At 42.3% G+C, this 23,765-nt stretch overlaps 1 protein-coding gene across 15 annotated transcripts in view; it reads right to left on the reverse strand.

Moving 5' to 3' along the window:
• The window catches only part of Heph (polypyrimidine tract-binding protein 1 heph), a 356,236-nt gene that overhangs the window by 146,648 nt on the left and 185,823 nt on the right, over positions 1-23,765 (reverse strand). For 10 of the 15 annotated variants that reach the window (XM_070296909.1, XM_070296902.1, XM_070296903.1 and 7 more), the window contains one exon: positions 21,512-21,568. The exons of the other annotated variants lie outside the window; for them this stretch is intronic. In XM_070296909.1, the coding sequence (XP_070153010.1) occupies positions 21,512-21,568 (57 nt within the window). The remainder of the gene's footprint in view (positions 1-21,511; positions 21,569-23,765) is intronic. 15 annotated transcript variants of the gene reach the window in all.

Below are 23,765 nucleotides of genomic sequence, written 5' to 3' on the forward strand. Positions count from 1 at the left end.
TATATTTACCGAGAGTATTCTAGAACAGTAATTTCCATTTACTTCCTTTATTTGCGACGTTAATTCTATCCTTTCTGCTTTATCGATCCAAAATTCCGCTCTCCCGAAATTATTCGGCGCCTCGAACGGCACGCGCGATTTTGCAGACAAATTCGCGATTGTTCATCGACAGCGACAATAACATTCCCGCTCGACTTGATTAATGATAGTTATCGAGTTATAGTTCTGATCATTTCATAGCGATATTGTAGTTTCATTCTGTGCGCGCGAGGCGGAAACAAAGCGGCATCACGGATGGTAGATATAATTACATTTGACGGGGAATTATCGAGTGTGAACTATTGTAATGGAATTTTTATTCTTCATAAACTTCTTATCAACCCCTTAGTCGCGAATTAATTCGCGGAGTAAAAGCGCAGACTCGGGGCAAATATCGACGATGCGATGCACCCGGTGAGAGCTATCTCGATCGTGCAATCTAGTACACACGTTCTGAATTCGCGAGATATCTCGGTCTCGCGCCACCTAATAGCCAGATTAACACGTCGACAAGCGAACCTATCGACCGAATCACACGTATGGCGTATCTACGGTTCGCTCGAATCGCATCGTAATAGACAGCCTAATTTCCCCTTTCCCGACGAAAATTTGCCCCGCGCGCGTCGTCATCTCGTTCAAGAGACTTATTTCTGCGTCACGTCATTTCAATCAATCATTAGAATCGCGCAAAAAATTACGCCAGACTTATCTCATTCTCGCGAGCGGGGAAACGAAACATCGTAAAGTTTTTTTAAAATAATATTCGTGTAATTATAATTTTTTTTTCCCCCCCACATGCATTGCGTGGGCGCAACAGTAAGTGTGCATTAAATAAGTTTACGAGCTCGCGTATATAAAGATAAAACTGCAGGGAAATTTCAAAAACTAATAAAAGAGCGAAACCTCGCGAATATCGTAAAGAATGATAAATGCGGTAACGAAATAAAAAAGAAGAAAAAAAAATCCGCGAGAACGCGCCGACGAAGGGGGTGCGCCGGATGGAAAGAAATCCCGCCGGACTCGGGCATGTTTACATAAATACCGTGGACGGATCGATAGCGGTTTTACCGCTCTCGACACGCAAGTTTGACGATCGGCCGCTTTTTTTCTCTTCTCCACAAAGCCTCCCCGAACACGCTCCTGAAGGCGCAATCGATAAGGAGAGCGGGAACTACGCACTATATTTCGAAAACGCGGCGAGCAAAACGAGACGGGAATTTTTAATTATATTACGCGTCGCGTGCCGATAGCAAAGCGATATCGACCGATGTCGCCGATCGATACCTTCTTGCTCGTAACAACGTTCGTTAATGCTAATCTCGATTGACTCGGCATTCTTCTTACACGCTACAAGCGTTGTCGTTAGAATTAATTAACGCGCGTGCCGCGCACGAGATAATTTTTTTTCAAGAGAGAGAAACTTTGCATTTCCTGCCCTCCACCCTCTCGCGAAATTGATTCCGTCTTTTGCGCGGCGCGACTTTACGAGAATTCCATCTGCCGTGTATTAAAAAGAAAATGTAACGTCCTATTAGATTTCAATCAATGACATTTTTTATTACAGCATTTTCTTATTATAGACGAAACTCGATATTTGGTCCTTGGAAGCGTTCCCGAGCGGATCCGAACGAGCGTTTTAGGGTAAAGACCTGTCAGGTCAGATGACGGAGAGAGAGAGACAGAGAGCAATTTATCTTGTTGTATCAGTAAATGATAATAACGGGGTCTCCAAGAGGGGACGTCGATGGAATCAACGAAAGTGTCCCATCGGTGTTTACGCGTATTTACGCAATCCAACGTGGACGCGCGTGAAGCAATCCATATGTATGTAATCAAATACGCGAAAGTGTGCGTGTTTGCATGAATACTTGTGTAGAATCAAGTCCGTCGCTTGCATCGATGGATAGATAAATATATGCGCGATAAATCTTACGTCAAATGTGACGCATGATGCGCGTGAGTGCGGGCGATATGCATCGAATGCGCCTAAGATAGATTCGGATGAAAATGTTACGCCGAACTATTCGAGGTACTATATCGTTGCGTAAATCGAGAAGAAATAAGAGTGTTTCGGTTAATTGAGCTGCGCAAACGGTGCAAACAGATAACAGACTCCACTTCTTATTCTTCCGTTAAGATTATATTTCATCAGAACTTCCAACTCTCTCGTTTAATTCCAGACGGACTTTAACAAAGTATTTTAATTTCCGACATACTTAAAGAGTTATTTAATGCTGAAAATTGGAAAGTTGTCGTCAATCTACAGTCAACTTATCTTCTCGCGCAGAAATTGCGAGAAATCTATGGCGTCCGGCGCCAGACACTTTGTATTTACGCGCAAAGGAGGTTAATGCGTGTTTCCGTCAAATGTGTCCGTTCACAGGAGAATGTGTACATAGTTACGGGCGCCTTGTGATACTAATTGATGTCGGTCGAGGAACAGACGGGCCGGATCAGCTGTAGGGCTGGCGCGACTCTTCCGCCTCGCGAAAGCTCTTACGACACTCTCCTCTCTTTCGCCCACAAAGGAAACTCGCCCGGATTGTGCTCGACAATGGACACTAGGAAGAATGTCAGCGCATGCGATGGCAACAATGCGCGAACAATGCCGCGTAACGACTCGGCGCTTTCGCGAAGGCGCAAATTGACGTCACGCGAAAGACGCCGACTCGATGCAAACTCGTTTCGCGTTAGGTACGACTATTCTCGCAGTCGTCGGCTTGATAAGCGATTCACGCCCCGCTTTCCTCGAGATACCAAAATGTTCGACGGCTTTTTAAATGTAGCCTAAATTTTTGTTATATAAAATATAGAATAGGATTTTTTACGACGTCTCGATATATAAAAGAAAGCTCGATGCTTTTATAATTTATTGTTAGTAATGTTGTGAAAAGCGCGATCACAAAAATGCTGATGAAATTATTGTGAGATGTTTTATTACAACAAATAAAATTAAATATAATTTTGTGACGAATATCAAAAGTAGTCTTCTATGATATTTATGTTATCGTTTTCGTATACGCAGAACTGCAATTCATGTATATATTTAGGTTTCTCTTTATTCACTCATAAAATATAGTATTTTTATTATTTCATTTCAAAGGTTACACATTTTCAAACAAATATATTATTTGAGCATTATTCGAAATGTCCGAGTTTTCCTCACAAATGTCCAACTGCTCTCTTAATAAAAGAAGAGAGCAATTTATATTTATGAGAGAGAACTGAAGAAATTTATTTCTGATTGTATATTTTATTATCTTTTCTTTTATATAAAATAAAGATTAGAATATCCATATGCTTTTTAAAACTATTCATATTGTATTTTGAAGATATAAAAATATTAGCTAATTAATTCAGAATTATTATTTTTATATTTTTATGTAAATTAAGGATATGGATTAAATATTTCACATTTTCCATTGAAGTAAAGTGCAAAATAGAAAAATTTCCGAAATGTCAAATGACAGCACGATTCAATGATCTCAAATGCCAAGTAATTTTTTAATTTCTGAATTATCAAGATATTATTTGCGTGGATAATTTTGATCGCGCAATCTTTGCTTCGCTCTTCAATCTTTCGCAGACTCTTACGAAATCGATCGGCAGAACGAGCAAGAATTATGTATCGAGTCTCCCGATTGGACCGCCTTTGCGGCTTCGAATTTCCCATTTCCGACTTCACCTCTCATGCGAAACCAATGTAGCGCGCGGAAAAAAGAGGCAAGAGAGGAACCATTTAGCGAACTGTACGGAGACAGGTGTAGGGAACAACACAATGGACAGGTAATAGCCGGGAATGAGGGATCGATAAGAGTCGACTTACAGGCGGTCTTGGCGATTGCACGAGGAAATATAATTTTCCGATCGGATAGCCGATCGGAAGTTAGACGCGAGGAGATCCCGCTGCTACGCGGATTACGTATCGTACAAGACGGCATGAAAGAAGTAATTCCACTTACACGACCACATAGGCACATAGGCAGTCTTTCACATAGACAGTGCCAAGTTATCTGTAAAGCATTAAGGCGCACGCTCGCGCCTGGGACGAATGACGAGAGAGAGAGATGGAGAGAAAAAGGAAAAGGATCAGAGCGAAGAGCGAAAGGACGGAAGTCGCTCCGGCAGCTAGATGGGCTTCCAGGATCGACCTTCCACTCCAGTAATGAGAAAATCACAAAAGACGTGTCACTTCAATGGATCTCCGGTATCCGTCATCTCTCTCTCTCTAGAATCTTTTCGTTCGATTACCAACGACAACCAGCTAAGGCCAATGGCCTATATTGCTTATTATCGAATTTATTTTCGAAAGAGAAAAAGAGAGAAAGCATGTCTAACGCATAATACGCATTGTCGTGAGTACGCTTCCCGATTGATTAATCAAATGACCTTTCTGTTGTATCAGGAGCTTACTGTAGGATTTTCATTAAATTAATACAGTTGTAAGAATATAAGCTCTCGATGCGTGGACGATACAATCAGTTGAATTCAATACGGAGTACATTTCAAAATAGATTTTCAAAATTTATTACGAGAGACTGTATCTTTTTCTTGTTGCGACGCAATTTCCTAAAACGAATTACCTCGCTCGCTCTTACTCGCAGTGTTGAAATCGCATCTCGACAGCGCCTAAAATTCTAACTCTCGAAAGAATTTCGGAATGTAATCCGCGTTCCCTCGCCGATTAATAATAGCAGCGTAAAAACTGTTTAGTGGGCCGATTTATTCAGGAACACGTAGCGACCATTAATGCGAGATAGCGCCGGCTGATCGTAGACGGCGATACGAAGAGATTTAAGTATCAGCTGACTAGGCGGTTTTCAAGGGGCTTCCTTTCCCTATACGGATGATAGTAACCATCTTTCCAAATGGTTTATTTACTCGCTTCCGATTTCCGTTTGCATACGTACGAAAACGGCTTCTCGAATTTAAGAAAATTAGTTTGCCATTGTCGGTTCACTGGCGTGATATTAAAATTCTTTTTTTAATTTTTGCAATTATAAAAAAATCGATAGTACAACGATATATTAAATGTTCAAGAATATATCGAAGCCTTAAATAATAAATCGATTACGAAAAATTCAAAGAAAATTTTCCCTCAAAAACTTAATCGCTCTCATCATCGAGACGGAGAATTTTAAAAAAATCTCACGAAAATTCTATATTACGATTTCCGAAAAATACGGCTTCCTGAAAGTAACGAACATGTTTAATTTACTTTAAAAAATCTGGCCGGTTACACGCATTTTTGGAGCATTTCATGCATACATACGTCAGATATAAAACTGCCGGTGTGTGATACTTTTTATTTCCATGACGAAACACGGTTAAACGCGATGCCGCGAAACGAAGGGACAACGTCAAAAGAAGACCGTGTTCTGCGTACGAGGAAGGAACAGCGGATGGATTTCATACAAAGAGTCCGTTATTCCATAATGTACGCGGATACTAAACGGACATGCGATGGACGTTATAACGCGCACAGACAAGAGAGGGCGATGTAAAAATACAATCGTGGAAAAACAATACGCGTCTTTCCATTGCGACCGCCGCCGCTGCATGAAACAAACACGCTTTGAGATTCGCGCGTGAAACTAACAGTAAATAAATAAAAAGAGAGAAATCGAAAAATAGAAAAAAAAACCGATGTAAAAATTGCTGAAATCCACGGAGGATTTCGTCGCACGAGGATGTACGTCTTCACGCTTTTATTTCGACTTCTTTTCTGACACGAGCAATCTTTCTCGTCGAAATGAGAAATGGAATATTTTACAAGTGTTGCGCAACGCACCTTTAGCCGAAAGCTATTTTCGATTTTGTTTCGTAGAAAATGCTCGGTTACTGTTCATTATATTCGAAAATAATAAATTGTTGCATTAGAAACGGACTTGTTCATGGATGGAAATAAATTTGAATTGATTCTCGCTTTCGCGAGAGGTATATCATTTATTAAAAAAAAAAAAAAATTTATCTTAAAAAATAAAATTCGACTTGAAAGCACGTTCGTAAACACAATCTTAGAAAAGTAAAAATGAAAAACACTATTAGCATCCTTTATATTACAACGGAAAGGAGATCCGCGCGCAATTACTTTGAAAAGTAAAAACAAGTAAAGCGTCAAAGGGATTGCTATCGCAGAATACGTAAATAAATTACACAACCGCCGGCGAGGGTTGTCATCGCGGATGTAATCACCTCGGCGTACGTCTTAAGTAAATGAAGAGAAGATAAAATCTCCGCGAGTCTCTCTCTTTCTCTCTTTTTCTCTTCCAACTTTTTCTCCATTTTCCATCGTGCGATGTTATAAGAGTTATTGCCAATTTCGTTCAGTACGCAAAACGAATCTCCTTTGATGTCTTTCAGAAACCGTGAGATTGCCTGGCAGGCACTCTGGTCGAACACGTTTTCAAAACTGTCCCGACCTTTGAACAACTCCGCATTACTCATTAAAAGTCTGATACCTCATTAACTATCGCTGAAATTAAAGCCACTTTTCCTAGCTGCTACTTTACATTTGATTGCCAAATGCGAAATTCAAAAGCACCCTCGGATCTGAAACTATCCTTTATAAATTCACGTGTCTCTCCTACCTTGTTAAAATCTCGAGATAATTTGATTGCTTTACGCGAAATCAAATTTGTAACGAGGAAACTCGATCTCTATATTTTACAACAATATCCTGTGTGTAAACTCCGGCTTCGAGGATGTTATTTCAGCGGAAGAGACGCGATTTTTTCTATCCATTGGCCGGTAGCGACTCATCGAAAGCCATTTCCGATGTTAATACCGCGAAACTTACGAACGAAATCAATTCTTTTTCTTGCCGAATGATCCGCGATTGGGATCTGGACGGGGGCTTTATTATTCAACCGGACGAAATCGCTCCGACTACGCACTGCGTACTTTACGACGTAACTTTGTCGAGCGGCCGTTTCCGCGAATATATCACGTCGTAAAAGGGACAACTCGTCGATTCTACTCGACGAAGGAGGGACCGGAGCCACCGGTTTATATCGCGACGGTATCGAGGGCGAAGGAGAGGATGGCCACCTCTTTGAGTCACCTCTCCCTTCCACCGCGAAATGTAATTCCTATCGCGACGACGATAACGTTCGATCGCATCGAGCATACGATCGTCGTGATCGGACTAATCTACAAACTTCCCCCATGTAAACGTACCGATCGCAAGCGCGAAGAAAAGCGAAGAGGAAAGAGGAATCACAGGAAATGTAGCGCCGGCTGATAAACGCGGCCGATAACGCCGATGGCGTTGGTAATCGCGGCGTTAATCGTCGAAGGGTTTGTCGATTCGGCGGAAATCGAACTTTTAAAAATAGAACATTTAGGAGGCCCCCTTCCCCCATCCCACTGATTTTCTTTTTATATATTAGTAACGCGTCGCAAACATATATATAGGCGCGTAAAAAGAAATTGCGTTTAATAAAAAAAAGAAAAGGAATAAATTAGATTCGTCGAGATCTAATCTAGATCTTCTAAATTAGAAGATGAAATGAATTATTCTCTTTCGAATAGAGCGAATAATTCAAATTCACGAACGCAATGTTTGATCTCTGTGTATCAATGTCGGATGCTAAGCTGCAAAGAAGAGTCACGTTCAGTGAAAGATCTACTCGAGCGATGCCCTATTAACGAGATAATTAATAATAATAGGGCACGAACCCCCGCGGCCACGCCCAATTACCGCCTCGTTCTACACGAACCGCTGTATTATCCGTTTTAATTAGTACGACGCGCTTTGTGCGATGCTCGCTAATAGCGATAACCGGCGGGCGATCATTAACGGATTCATCAATATTCCGTTTTGCCGGCGTCGCGTCTCCGCCGGCTTGAAAGTTGACGCGCGAGCGAAGTAAGTATCAAGTGGAAAGTCTCCGCGTTTGGTCAGCCACGCTCAAAGAGAATCGCGGATCGACGTATGATCACTTCGCGCAATCGTCGATAACCGACGATTGTCTATTTATATTGGTTAGATTGTACCGTGTTAAAATCTCTCTCTCTTTCTGTATCACTATGCGCTAATTTATGAATTAAATAATATATATGTATAAAACTATAAACCAACATCATGTATGTGTATCTGAACCTATAAAAATACAAGAGACGCTTTTACATAAATGCAAATAAATACAATGATAAATTTTTAACCACAATACAGTATCATCTGACACGATTTTCGAACATTTATGAGAGAAAATGAAGACGCAAAAGAATGACACGCGCATGCAACACCCGGAGCGATAATGCAGATTCATCGCGAGGTTGCGATCGGCGATGTCGATAAATGGAAGCCGATATCAAATCAATCGCGAATTCTCATCGATTCGGGACGACGCGACGCAGCGTATGTTTCTCCGGAGGTCTATTATTTACATATCGGCAGCGCGAAATCGAATGATAGACGGTGCGACGGCGAAACAGCGGAATTTCGTTTCGGCGGGCCTCGAGAACGATGAGAAATGGCTTCCGCGGGTAAAAGCTGCAAACGAATTTCCCGAAATACAGTATGAGGCGCAACTTTCCCGCCGCCGCCTTCCTGTCGCTCGCGACAGAGCAAAGGTAACGATATACCGATAATTGTGTAGTTAGTATCGTTTAAAAAAGAACGGTCTCTCTCGCCTCGATATTAGTATTATAGCTTCCGATCGAAACTGAATAAAAGCTCGTCATTGGAATTATGTCTCGGCCGATTTGGAAATTTTTGGGAATTTTTAGAATCATCTCGATTGTATTCTTAAAAATCCTCCACTCGCGAACCAAAAATTCCTTCTTCTCTTTCTTGGTTTTATAAATTTTTATACCACTTCAATTAGTATTTTAATTCCATTTCTATATACTTTGTTCTCTCTCACATTTTGTTATTGTTTGCTTCTCGAGCAAGATAATAAATTGAATACGTATCGATATTAAAGCAACGTACGAGATAGAGAATAAAATTGATGAGAAATTATCTAGCAACGTTTAGAAACGCAAAGATGTTGATCGAGGTTGACGCGAGGTAACGAGCGCAATTTTGTATTTTATTCTTCGAAAGAGCAATTCGCGTGTAATGAATATTGCCGGAATGAGCGCCACTGCACGGGTCAACAAACTACAAAGCAGGCGCGGTAAACGAGAAATTTTGCATTATAAATTGCACGCAGCAGGCATTATTATACGGTAAGGGCATTACTACGTAATGTTGCTATTTAATTCAATGTTTACGAAACGCAATTTCATAACACCGCCAATGAAATTTAATCAAAATGACGTATTAGACGTTCGATTATTCATGACAGCGATTGTTATTAACATGCAGTTTTGTCCATCATGCGAAAGACAGTTCACTCTGCCTGCATTATATATGTGTACACGCGCGAATTCATTAAAAAAAATAAATATATATGTACATACATAAACACACACACACACACACACACACACACACACACACACACATACATACATACATACATATATATATATATATATATTTATTTATTGCGTTATAGTATGTAACCTGAATTTTTTTTACTGTGCAGTTAATCTATCGTGTGACTATCGACTTAGACTCTTACATTCGTAGTCTTAAAAAAAAAAAAAAAAAAAGATACTCTGCGCTAAATGTGAATATCTTGAGAAGGCGACGATCGATTTAATTCTGCCAAGTCTCACACTCTCCCGCGCGTGAGATCTCTTATCAATCGAAATCTCAATCGAATATTTAACTACGCCGTAACGAGTACGGACCGCAACCATTCCATTGCAACTTGAATCGAGCTTTAAACGCAGGGTTGGAGGCCTCCTTCACAATGGCGATATTTCGTATCTGGCCTTATATCGCTAACGAGAGAAAGAGGTACGAGAACAAGTTGAAGCGAATGAGAGAGAGAGAGAGAGAGAGAGAGAGAGAGAGAGAGAGAGAGAGAGAGAAACAGCCGACGTCACTTCCCTACGCGGCCTCGCTAGATAAAGGGAAGAATGAGCGTTGCGAGAAAGGAAGAGAGAGACAGACAGGCAGAGAGAGAGAGAGAGAGAGGGGGAGGAAGGGAGAGAGAGAGAGAAAGACAAGCTGTACGGCGAGAGACAGAAGCCGGGAAAGGAGGTGGATGAAGAGAGAAACTCCAGCGCGCCAGGAAATCGACTTTCCCGGGCTGGTTGGCAACGACGATACACGATCGCCAATTGTCTCCATCACCGTGCCGGCGTTACACTAACAATGCGCTTTTGCATCCGCGTGCCGTGCAAAATGTAGGTAACGGAGAGTTTAATTAAACTCGCGGCGAAAGTCGGCCGCGACCGCGCGACCACCCCCTCGGAATCGGGAACGCGCCTGGCGGTAGCCTAATGGAATTTCGTTTCCATCTTTCCTTCAATCTGACGGTTGTTTTTATATCTCGTTCGAATCATTATATCGCTTCGACCACCGTCGTTCATCACGACCGCCGGTTTTGGATTTTCGATCTTCTGTTCCCGAGAGATTCGGCAGATCTATCGGTCCGTACGACGGCATAAAATTAAACGCTAAATAATACAGAGCGACGAGCGAAGGGGGCGGTGAGTCGTGAATAATTTTGCGCCATCGACCGGACCACCAAGCTCCTCCTCGAGATCCGTCAAAAGCTTCGCATCCGGTTCGCGAACATGCTGTCCGGATCGATGAACGGTGTCTTGTCTTGTCCGGCGTACACCATACTTGCATATTTCGTTTTACCGCTTTTTTTTCTTCCCTGTTCTCGTTCTATCGTTCGCGCGCGCGTCTCACGTTACGCCAATCACGTCGCGCTCTGGCCATTTTCCTCCTGGAAATTCTCTCGTCCGCTCCAACTGGGAACGTCCGATCCGGGACACAGGGATATTCCATTCTTTATCTCTTCGCTTCCCCATCTTATTTCGTTGCGGTTACGCTCGCCACCGTACAAAGCCGACTTCAATTACACTCGGGATACCGAAATCCCACTCGTGTTCGCTCGGCCGGGCAATTGAAAAATAATAGAAGCTCCTCTGGCTGTCCCTACGCAGCCTCCATTCTCGTATCCGTCTCTCTTTTTCTTTTTTTCCGCGTCCCGACGACATACCCCGCGGGAACGCGCGGGATACGAGCGAGGAGAGATACAAGTCCCGATGCTGGTGGAGGATGGAATCGAAAAAATCGGGAGAGGTGAAACGAGATCCCCGGGCGGTATCCGAGGGCGGTTAAACGGTTAATCGACGTCGACGCGGGCGTCGATTAATCAAAAGCGAACCACGAACGGCGCCGGGCGTCGTTTCGATTTACAAATGGTCCTCTCTCCTCCTATTTCGACGATAAGCGGATCCTTATTGTATGGTTGGGCCGTCCCGTGGGATACGCCAGAGTCGATTACCCGATGTCGGTCCCGTGATGCCTGCGGAGAAGGCGAGAGGATTTCGCGGCTGGAGAAAAAGTAGCCTGTAGCGGCAGGAACACCTAATTCTCCGCGGACTTTTTTCGATATCCCACGGGATTTATAGCGGAAATAACCTCGCGAAATTAATGGAATTTATAAAGAATACGATCGATAAATGACGCGAACGACAAAGAATCTTACAATTACCAAATTACTCATTTAATAAATAGATTTCTCTTACTGAAAATAAATACAAAATTATTTTTATTCGCTTTTATACATGAAACTTATGATTTAAAAACGTGCTTTTCTATCACATTTTATATGAATTTTATATAAATGGTATAAATAATATAACATATGTATATTGATATATAATTTATGCATTTGCGTCATAAGTTTCGCCATTGAGAAAATCGCTATTGAAAAAGACTCTTGCTCGCCTTCGAAAGCGTCGAGAGATATATATCACGGTTATAAGTCGGTTACGTAAAGGACGCGACGAGAACGCCCGATGGATTCGATAAACGCGAACAAACAGCGGGGATCCCCCGATTGTGTCGCGGCAAAGCGCCTCGAATACGTCACACACGGCATACATCTCTGGATCTCCGGATTTACGGGGATCTCCGCGAGGTTCGTGCGTACACAGGTCGCATAGAAGAAACGAGAGAAGGGCGAGGAAGATGATGAAAGAGAAAAGAAGCAAAAAAAAAATGATAGGCTTGAGCGGAGGGAAGGTGGCGAAAGAAGGATGGAGCTTCCGCGGAGAAAACTCGTGATCCCTGTCGGCGAGGTGAACGGACAGCGAAAAGCGGCAGATGTCTTCTCGCGCTCATCGGACCGCGAGATATATTTTCTATCTCGCAACGGAAACGTGCGCCGCATTTTTCGAGAGCGACGAAAGAAAGGATCTTCTCTCTCTCTCTCACACACTTCCGCGTGACGATGTACATTTGTTACAATTGCACTGGCGGATCGAACGAGACGAGGCACGAATGCGAAACCGGCGAGAATGAATCTTCCTCCGCGATCTCGATGAAGATTTTCCGCTGCGGGAAATTTCATCGCGATTATCATGTGCGATTAAAAACTTCACTGCCGCCATTGGCGTTCCATACGGTTTGCCAGTGACAAATCAGTAAAAGCGACGAACTGTTATTCGGGTCGGTTAATCCGTCATGCGAAAATTACGGGGGTCGGACTTGAGTTTGAAGGAATCGGTATCATCCATGACGTAAATCGCACGGCGGTCGGCAAGGGACGGCGACTATTAAACGTTAATTATAAAATTTACTTAGAGATATGACGAAAGGGAGGGACGGGAAAATCCGACGCAACTGGAGGCTCGACGAAAGTAAGGGTGAGAGAAGAGGAATGAAGAGAGGGAGAAGACTCGAATAGAGCACGCCGGAGAAAGAGGCAGCGAGGGGGAGAACTGAACGCAGAATGCTGGAAACTACCCCGGAAACTAACTCGACGGCTTAAGAAGAGCGGAGTCTAGGCTGCCGGAGATGGCCAAAGTTTGCCCCTTGATTAGACATTTATGGCAGGGAGTTGTAAACGAGCCTTAGACATTAATTAGCATTTATTATTCATCGTGATGCCTGTCAGCCATCATTCAATCAGTTTAAATCCATCATGAGACTGATTCGAAACCGCGATTATCGTATCATTTATTGTATATTATAACTGTCTCGACTAAATATTTCTTTTCGTCCACGTTAAATCCGAAATTACCGCGTAAATTGCTCGAGTGAGCCAGTTGACCGAGATTGTCGGTCGGTCGATCAACGCTCACCGCACGGACCTTCGATTCGCTCCAAAATCCATTCGGAACGAACCGTCCGATAATTCTGTGGAACGCGCTCTGCGGTCCTCAGGATCACCGACGCGTCCATCCGTCCATCCTGTCCCGCGACACAATGCACTTTGACGAACTTTGCGGCCGGCTTTGCGGACCGCGGAAGAGCGAGTCGGCATCGTCCTACGCAGCGCCCATAAAACTGATCCATTACAGACGCAGTTGCGCTGCCATAACCGCCGCAACAAAGCCGTTTGCTTCCTCCCCCGCTCGTCCTCTATCCTAAAAGCAGCCTTTATAATGAGACAAGCTTAATTGGTTTGACAAACACTACGGGAACTTTCATGTATTAACCCTCTCCGCCCTCCTGTCTCCCTCCATTGTCGTTCTTTGCTCTCTCCGGCTACATTCTCGTTCGTTTAGGATTTTATTGCAAAAATATTTATATACTTTTCCATTTTTCATTTTATATTTTCAAGAAAAAAAATATTACTTCAGCATAATATATTAATATTTAAATTTTCCAAACAAATTTTCCGAATCTTTATTAATTAAGTGAGAAAGCAGTTTATATTTTTACTACTATCAAAAGCAAATTTACTCCTACGTGTTTATATTTTATTATCATCTAATCATCTGTGTGTGTATAAAATAATAATTAAAGTATCTCTATGTCTGAATTTTATGAAATATTAAAAGTATACTAACCAGTTACATCAGAATTATTACGTCAGACGTATCAAATTATCCCTGAATTATTTTCCTTACAATCGTTATAAAGCAAAGTAATATATAAAGGATAATCCACGTGAAAGATCGGACACTTGTGTCATTCGCTCACCCTCGTCGTGTCCATCATGAATGCAGCATTATAACGGCCGAGATCGGCTTGTGATCGCACACGCCTGTGACACATAGTCACGGCCGTTGATGTATAGTGCGACATAGATTACGTGCGCATATATATACACACACACACACACATATATGTATGTAAAATTACACCGTCTCTTGCCCATCAATCGAGCGGCGCTCCTTTATCATTCTCTCGGCTAGAAATGGCGTGCGAGCCTATACGCGTGTGTACGTGTGCCGACATGATGCGGTATTTCTAGGAGAACGTTAATTAATAATTTAATCGAAGAGAGCCCCTGCTTCGGTCCTCGAATAGGAGGTGCAGGCTCTTTAATTAAAACCGACCTGCGCTCATGTGTGTGTATGTGTGTGTACACGCGCAAGTACACTCCCGCGCCACACTCTCGTGGTTTCGGTCCCGAGGAAAATAAAGAGAATCACGATGTTCACTTTTGCGCGCGGTAAAAAGGCCATCGCGAAAATCGCTCGCCGTCTGTTTCACTTTATTTTAATTCTCGTTACACGACGTTACACTCTCTCCGGAGACAAGCGCGTACAAGTATTTATCTTCGGTTTCATTTTCGGTGGTTTCGTCGTCGGGATGCGCACACAGTCAAATCGTCGTGCGTCGAGAAGTCTCCGTCCAGCGAGAGACTCCGGTGGTCTGTCTGATCGATGGATGCGAGAGTCGCGTTTTGCTTTACGTTATAATAAAATTCAGCGTGCGGAAAGTATTTTCCCGTGTATTTAGTGCGGTGTTACATCAAAGAGGCGATAATGAATCTGCATGATAAATATAACGTAAACTATATTACGAATGAATAATGAGCGTAATAATAATAAGTGTTGAAAATTTAATGGCCAGCGTTGCGGGATGCGTGTTTCGTAATGAATATTATAAATTTGCGCTCAACATACGAGAGATTTTATCAAATTTATATAAATCATATAATATGTAACAGTTTAGCGACGTCATAGCATAATATATATTTTGTTTAATTGTTAATCGTATTCAGGACTGTCTTGACGATGGAAATGGATGTATAAAAATAATTTTGCCGCTCGAGTATTGATGTTGGCATGTAATTTCGGGCGTTACGAGTTTCTCAGCCAATCTGCTCTCAAAAACTGCTATAAGTACGCACGATACCTCCAACAACGCGCGTATATCCCGCGATCCGGGGTCGTCATAAAGGACGGCCATTGTCCCGCGTGATCCCCGGTTTATCACCGTGTAACTTAGCTAGAAGGGGACGAGAGGGACAAATACCTATTGGTCAAGATGAACGTTTATACGATACTCCGGCCGTGATGTCACCCTACTGGGGGTTATACGACCAAGCATTTACTTTGCGAAAGTAATCGTAGTCTCGCGAAATAAATTGTAAGCCTCAAAATTTCTTCGGCGCGTTTAATAATCCACGATATTAAATCATCGCCATCGACGCAAAGTGATTTTACCGAAACGCGAGATAATCGTTATTTCAACATTGTACATCATGTATAGTTGTGTGATGCACAATTTTAAAAAATATCGCCCGCTTTATAAATAAATCATTTCGACGAGAAATTACAAATGTTGAGCAAACTACATCTTCGTACCTCTATTGAATTGTTATCGCGTCGACTCATATCAAACTGTAATGCTTGAGCGACGAGCCAAAGTAGTTGCGGGTCGGACATAGACAGACACAACCGTGCCGTTGAAACGGGGCACCGTCGTTACGGGCGGACGATGTAGCGTTGTCCAAGTATTCAACGAGATTTCATGCGAGCATTTCATGCATCCCTCTTGCCGAAGGGACAAGCGCGCCGACAAGAACCGAGGGAGGATAGACGCGGCGAGTGTCAGGTCTCGTGTTTTGCAGTCGGAGAAGAGAGACAGAGAGAAAGAGAATGGCGAGTTATGCGGAAGGGTTAGTTCGGCAAGGTTAATGACCAAGCTCGCAAGACCCGAAACATTGTATTTCGCGATATTTCCAAAGAATTGAGACGAACGGATATTATATGTAAATATGATAAACTTGAGCGAGAAATTTCTAAATATAAAACACTTTGATAAATAATCGAGTTAATTCTAATTTTCTGGAAAGCAGTTATCGTATTATAATTTTCTCACATAAACTTAACTTGAAATATAACTGAAACTTCCTCTCTTAGCATTGAAAGATAAATAAACTACGTGTTAAGTTGATTGAAAATAAATTGTCCATAGAAATGGCGAAATTTGCAAAGTGTTGCACGATTGTCGTAAAGGGCGACAATTACGAAATTAAAAGATCAATTTGGTGAGTAAGATCGGCGCAGGGGAAATTTTGTAGAACAAGACTCTAAAGTAAATATCGCGCTTACCAACGGTACCCTCGAGCACCCTTGGGACTTCCCGAGGAAAGATAGGAGACGGAGATGAAAGAGGGATATTAATATGAGCTTTCTACGTGACACATGCCCCAATTCTCTAAAAGTCCATTAGAGAAATCACGAAATCCAGTCCAGGGACGGATCGAGGAAAATTATCGTTCGAACCAAAATATAGATTAACCAAAAGTACGGCGACCACGAAAGCGTAGATTTCAGAAAACCCGACCAATTCCCACGACTAACACTAATTAGTCGCTCGAGTAAAATATAAATGAAGAAAAGTTTTGTCCTTACTTTACGGCAATATATAACGGCGTAAGCAAAAATAACATAATAATTAAATCCGAGATAAATGGGATTTGCGACAAATTAAATAACAGCAAGCTCTCTCGGGGGAGACATCTTTTAATATAAAATTTTTTATCCTTGCAATTTTTATTTTAGAAAGACGAAATTTTACACGAGCTATAAATATTATAACTATTAATCAAATTACTACTATCTTCCAATTTCAATCGTCGGATCGCGAGAGCATCCCGATTACGCTTTCCAGTTGCCGATCGAGATCCAGGATCTCTGACTATAATCTTCAATTACCGCGCCGGCATGATCCGCATGTTATTCCCTAGAAAAGAGGAATTTTCTCGACAACGATTAAGGATCTCCATCCTGTTTTCATGCTCCTGCGCCGGGAAGGAGCATTCGTTGCCGAAGCACTTCGAACTTCCGCGCACGTTTCACGATGATTCTTGAAATCCCACAGTAGCCGAGTCAAGGGAAAGACGAGAGGGGCGAGAGTAAGAAAAGGAGGAAGGGAGGATGGTACGGCGTGACCATACCAGTGGAGGGTTTATCCCCGAGAGACGTGGCGTTCCATGTTGCCCCATTCGGACCGGAATCACTTCCAGCCGGATAGACCTGGAGAATGGACAGTGGAAGGCCTAGGAGGCCTAATCGTGTTTGCACGACCAATCCCCGACCCTTAAACCACGCGATGGAGCAGTGTCGTCTATTCCTCTCTCTCTCTCTCTCTCTCTCTCTCTCTCTCTCTCTCTCTCTCTCTCTCTCTCTCTCTCTCTCTCTCTCTCTCTCTCTCTCTCTTTCTCTCCGGATCTCGGTGTTCGCCCGGCAAATGTGCGCAATCCCGCGTCATCCGTTTAATTTTTAACAACGCGTTCCATTCTCGAAATTACATCGGATATGTCCCGCGGAGAGAGGCACGAGCGGGTGATTCTACGTGATGCTTCGAAAGGGAGAAACGAATCGAAAATGAGATAAACGAAAGTGCCACTCGATCACACGTAATCGAAGCAAATTTCAAAATCAATCTCAAATTTTTTATATATATATATATATATATATATATATATTTAAAATAATTTTAGAATACACTTTAATATACAAATTTCTTGCTTTTATTTTTTTTTAGCTGATTGCGAGAGAGAGAGAGATCATAGCATCATCAAAGAAAAACGCAATTTTTTTCTTTTTCTTTTTTTATTTTTAACTAACGAATTTATAAAGCGAGATTCGAAGCGACATAAAGAAAAGCGAGATATTAAAAGAAAATTCGACTTTTCATATAAATGAGATTATAGCAATATAGACGTGAAAAGTTCGGCCTAAGAAGGGCGTTATCAAGACGAGAGATAGATCCCTGGAAAGAAGACTCTCGCTTTCCGCTCGACCGGAATAACGGAGGTTGAAATATCTAATCGAGATATCTCGATCCGCGCCGTACGCTCGAGCGACCTTCAACTTCCGTAGGACCGAGGGGCAAACGAGAAGCGAAATCCGTGGCGCGTAAATTTCCAACCCTCCGATCCACTTCGAGTCCGCTCGGAGGGCGGGGGGAGGCGCCAGAAACGAGAGGCGGAGACGTTCTCCGGGAAACTCTGTTCGAGGGTGCACCTTCGAGCGTGAATTTCCTCGTCTCTCGCGACATCCAAGGTATCGAGAGAGAAAAGACGAGGAGAGAAAAGAAAAGCTTCGGCACCCCGAAACGCGCGAATAAAAGCACCGAAGAGAGGCAACTTCTCTCCTTCGCTCCTTTCGTTGAATCGACTACGAGAGATTGCGCTTGTCTTCCGGTGGACGAAACGAAAGGTATGATGCGTTGAATATGCGCCGAATGACTTCGGCTGAATAGGAACACACGGTTTACCATATCTCATGCATGCGATGAATGATAAAAATTGACTGGCGGGTAAAGCTGGGGGGATTTTTCCTCGATAGTCCGCGCGTCGCGAAAATGTCGACGAAAAATTTATCAAAACTCAAGCTTCGCGGTATTTCGCTTAAGAGATGCATGGTACGCGATTCAAGACGATCGCTCTTCAACCGTTCTAAAAGAAAAAATCTTACCTCGCCGATTTTGAAGCAGTTGTAAGAATCGCGATCCGATTTTCGGCGGAGCCGAGATAACATCGAACGTTCGTCTGTCGTACGGGATTCTCGGGATTCAGGCGCGGACCACGCGGAATTTGCCCGATTCATAGTCGATCTCGCGGTAGATTACCGGGCGGATGCTGAAGAGCAGGATGCGCGTGGTTTGGTTTCTCCGGGGACGACCTGCCGCGCGCCGTCGGTTATGCGGGCGCGAGAGCCCCCCCTCAGGAGGCGGCGGCGAATCTTCGGGGGCGGAAGAGCGGAAAGTCAAATTTGCTCATGATAATGCCGCAAATTTCTCACGGAGAAGCGGAAACTGTTTGCGTCCCGTCGACGACGTTTGCGCTGGAAATCTCACGAGAAAGGGGCAGAAACTATAAGAGGAGAGAGGAGAGAGAGAGAGAGAGATCTATCTCTCGACGTTACGTCACGATAATAGACGGATATCCAGCATAAGTCAACGAGCGTTTATAGCTAGTATTTATGCATCTAATAAATATTTGATAAATTATTATTGTTATATATTAACATTTATATTGTAATATATGAAAATTTCGCTTTAAATTGCGAGATAAAGTAGAAAAAAGAAAAATCGATGGCGAGATAATTCTAGCCTTGTCCGTATATGAAACTCGTAATATCAGGTAGTATTGTCAGGATTGATAGATTGAAATAACTGTGCTCGATGAAAGCGATGCTTGGAATTTTGACGAGCAAGGCGAAGAGTTGCGACGATTCAAGTTGAATGAGACTCGGAAACTTCGCTTCTCCATCGCCGTCAGATTAGTGACGCTCTAACGGACTTTGCTTTAGTCTAAAGAAAAGATTGCTATGGACTTTCGAAGCACGGGTAAACACGGGGCTTCGACGGCACTCTGAAGACGATTATCGAATGCAGAACAATGACCCGTCTTCGAGTCGCTCCTTTCCCGACGAAGCTGAAACTGGCTGAGAGCGAACGCTTTATTCCGTTGAAACAACACCCGGATCTGGCAGTTGCCGCTCTTAACAGTTCTCCGATTTCAAATTTAACGTCGTTAAAGTGATTAGAAGTTTGCAAGTATATAATTTCGACACGCAACAATCGTAGTTTTCGCGACAAGAAAATGTTAATGCGATAATACAAATTGCTTTGAAATGATTACGATAAAAAGAATTATGCAATAATGATTAATTTGAATTAATAATTATTTCTTTTCGAACACACGCTACTTTATACTAAAACGTTTCTAAAATAACCGCGTGGAAAGAATGTCTGAAGAGGCTATTTTTTAAGCAGTTAATCCGACCTGCAAGAAAAATAAATCGTGCCAGATGTACTTAAGACGCGTTCAACGATTAACTATTAAAACTCCACTTAGAGAAAGAAAAGATCGAGTCATTGAGGTTCTCGTGATCGTTACCCTCCTGTTTTTTGCGGCACGATATCGCTCTTTCGGGAAAACCTCGAAACGGTAAAACACTTCTCGCGTGCCATCCGAATGCAGTTTAAATTCGTGCGCGGCGATCTGTCTACAATATAAATATCGAAAATGATGGAGCGTCCAAGAGAATCGTGATGAACGGCTCGAAAATTCTCCGATTCTCTTTCTTTGTCTCTTCGCGAGGCCTCCAAAGCTCTACTAAAGCCCGAAGCTACACGATCGACCGTGAACAGAAAAGTTCGTGTGAGCGTCTAGTGCAGCCCACACACATATATACAAGCGAGTGATTACGAAAATTCGATGCCCAGGGGAACGGCTAAGTTAAAGGTACCGGGAGTACCATAAATCCGTTTAAATTGCAACGACGATCCTCGCACGATCCGGAGATCGTGAGCAATTATCCGTCAGTTCGCCTCCTCTCTCGCGGTTCGCCGATTCTTCGCATAACTCGCCCGTGCATCTTGGCATCTTTCCACAAGCCATACAAAATCGAGCAGAAAAATATTAAAGGCATTAAGCATCGAGAAAAGAATCTCGAGCGTTGATCTCGAAAAATTTCCGACACCGTAATTGTACATCTAATATTGTGATTAATAAAATGCAATTATATTGATTATAAAATTATTAGAAAAGTTTATGAGAGATTATGATTATTATTATAAAAATTTTTATTTTTACGCCAAGCGCGAAATTAAAGTTGACCATAATTGCATCGCGTAAACACGTGCGTGCCTCGATAACGATATTATGTGCTGATAAATACTGCAACGAAATAGAAATAAAAGGCTTGTAAAGAGAGGCAAAAGCGAGATTACATTTATCGCCGTTGTCGACGGCCTTCGCCCAATCTATCCCCTCGTAATCGAAGAGCCGGCGCGCATGTGAAAGAACAATAAAATAAATGTCGTAACGCGGCAATAAGATGGGCACGTAGTCGAACGGAAGCACGTAACGGCGTGACATTTGTTTCGCTGTCGCCGCGCGAGAAATGGAAGCGCGCGATAAAATTTGCATAGCTCGATAATAACATCCTCGAGACTCTCGATTCGACTTAAGGACTTTCCGCCCGCAAATCGTAATTGATCGGGTCGATCGACGGCGGTTAAAGATTTTCAACAACTCTCTCTATACATATCATAATTAATGCATGCGTAAGCCGTATATATACAGAGTATCTGAATAAGTGCGTGACTCTTACATGTGCAAATATATTTATATAATATCTTATTATTTCAAGATTGCACGAGTGTCTATATGATGTGAGTCAAACTTACCACCGGAAACGGTGCTGTAGGGAACGGACGAAAATTCGAAAGGTCTGGAATTCTTACCTGCAAAGAGAAAGATGAGAAGTTACCGCAATATAATAACATCTTGTTAGACGTGCTTAACACATATATTAGTATAAAAATATATTTCAAGATCGATTTTATCCGTTTCTTAAATTTAATTCTTAAATTTAGTTTTAAAGTCGCTAATTATATCCAATAATTATCCCAATAATTGCACAAAAGATGCGGCTCTCTGAAAGAACTAAGTGGATAAAGTAGTGATAAAAATAAAAAAAAAAGGAGATAATTAAAGAGATCGAGCAGCGCGCGTCGGCTTAAGCTCTGACCATCACGGTCCGTTGCAAGTCGGCAGGAAATGCAACCCGATTCTTTTCCTTCTTTCTTCTCTACTTTCATTCCCCTTCCGGTCGGTTCCGTGAGCGCGAATTATTCGCGAGAAGCTTACCGAGAGCAGCGATAATTACGAGTCTAACTCTTCACGAAGAAATGGTAAAACACTCTCAGACCTCGCATTTACAATAAATTTACAGACATTATTAGGCGCGTCTTACAATCTTATTTTCGCAAACATGTACGTGCGGCGACCAGGAACTTGCGATTGCAGAGACGCAATTAACATACCTACCATATAAAAGAAATTGCAGAAGAATAGTATCGTTTGCGACATGAAAGAAACTGCAGAAGAATAGGTCGCAGGTCAGTTAATTGAAAACGAGGAAAGGTAACGAAGAAAAGAACGAAGGCAAGCAGGAAGGCAGGAAGGAAGGAAAGAAGGAAGGAAGGAAGGAAGGAAGGAAGGAAGGAAGGAAGGAATGAAGGCAAGAGCGAGCAAAAGAAGAACGAGGAGGAGGCGGTTTCTCCAGCCACCAGCTGCAACCTGTTGAGTTCGGAGATGCGGAGAGACAGGGAATCACAGGCACCGTCCATTCGGCAACTTTGGATTACTATGAAATTGTTTTATTACTCCGCACGCGCCGTTTCCGTACGATGCCTGTTGCTTGCTGGCGACATCTCGTCCGAGATGTAATTACCAGAGATTCGTGGACCAAAAAAACATTATTAAATTGCGTGAAAATTGCTAGCAAACTAGCATTATGATATAATTTGCAACAATCGTTTCCAGGATACACTTGTTAGTCGTAGAAGAAATAAGAGTGGGGAATAAATATATAAAAATTTTGAAATAAATTTCATTCAGTATTTCATGCGTCGTTTATCGATATATACGAAAAACAAGAAATGAATACTTTTGAATTTAGGATTTATTCAAAACTTAAATGCAGAAACTTTTATATACAATTCGAACAAATTTTTGCAAATGTGTTTAAAAGTCACCCAGATCTTCGTATATACGTGAGTTTTTATAATGAATGCACATACATCACGATTCATAAGATTTATCGCAACGTGTCAGTTTCAGTTCACTAAAACTCCAAAAATGATGTATTCCTGTCACATAAATCAATCGTTCGATCGCACCGATCGATAATTCAGCATCGCGATTTTTATTCCATATTTCCATCACATATTTTTCGAATCGCATAATTTTCTTTCTCACACTCGTAGAAAAAGCATGGAGTAAATCCCTGGCATCGCAGAATCGCTCACCGCGAGAATGTCTGAACGCCAAGCGCGACCAAGCAAGGACAAGGGCAACCAGTTTCTTTTACTACGTTCCTTCCCCGTATACTTCTTACATTGAAGAGACGAATAGCCGGTTAGTCGTTCTATGCGTCCCGAGGACGCATTCTTCTCTCACCGAGACGGAGAAAACTACAAGTCTCGATTAAACGTGCTACCTCGAGCTATCTCATATTGCCAAGATCTCTCTCCATCCGGGGCATTAATTGGATCGAGCGTGCTATTAAAATAATATTCTTCAGCATTCATTTTACATCACGCGCGATATATTCTTAGCGAAAAAAGATTTCTAATTAATCTTTAATTAAGAAAGATTAATTTTATTTTTACTTATTTTATTATTTCTAATAACATCTTTTATACACTCGAGAAATCGCTCGAATAAATACGCTCATTTACTGAATCAAATCTTTATGTCGACCAATTAATCTGAAAACTTTTCGCAAGGAACTGCGCCCGTCGATCGAGAAGATAGAAAGAATCTCTACAGGAGTCTACGAGAATATCAGGTTGAATGCGCGATAAAGATAGATGACCCTCAAAACGACAGAGAAGGCGAAAGAAAGAAGAGAAGAGTGCAACGACCAACTTGCAC

Source organism: Polyergus mexicanus, unplaced genomic scaffold (assembly GCF_030449975.1).
Source record: "Polyergus mexicanus isolate NDT 795.1 unplaced genomic scaffold, iyPolMexi1.0 SCAF_6, whole genome shotgun sequence".
Lineage (NCBI taxonomy): Eukaryota > Metazoa > Arthropoda > Insecta > Hymenoptera > Formicidae > Polyergus > Polyergus mexicanus.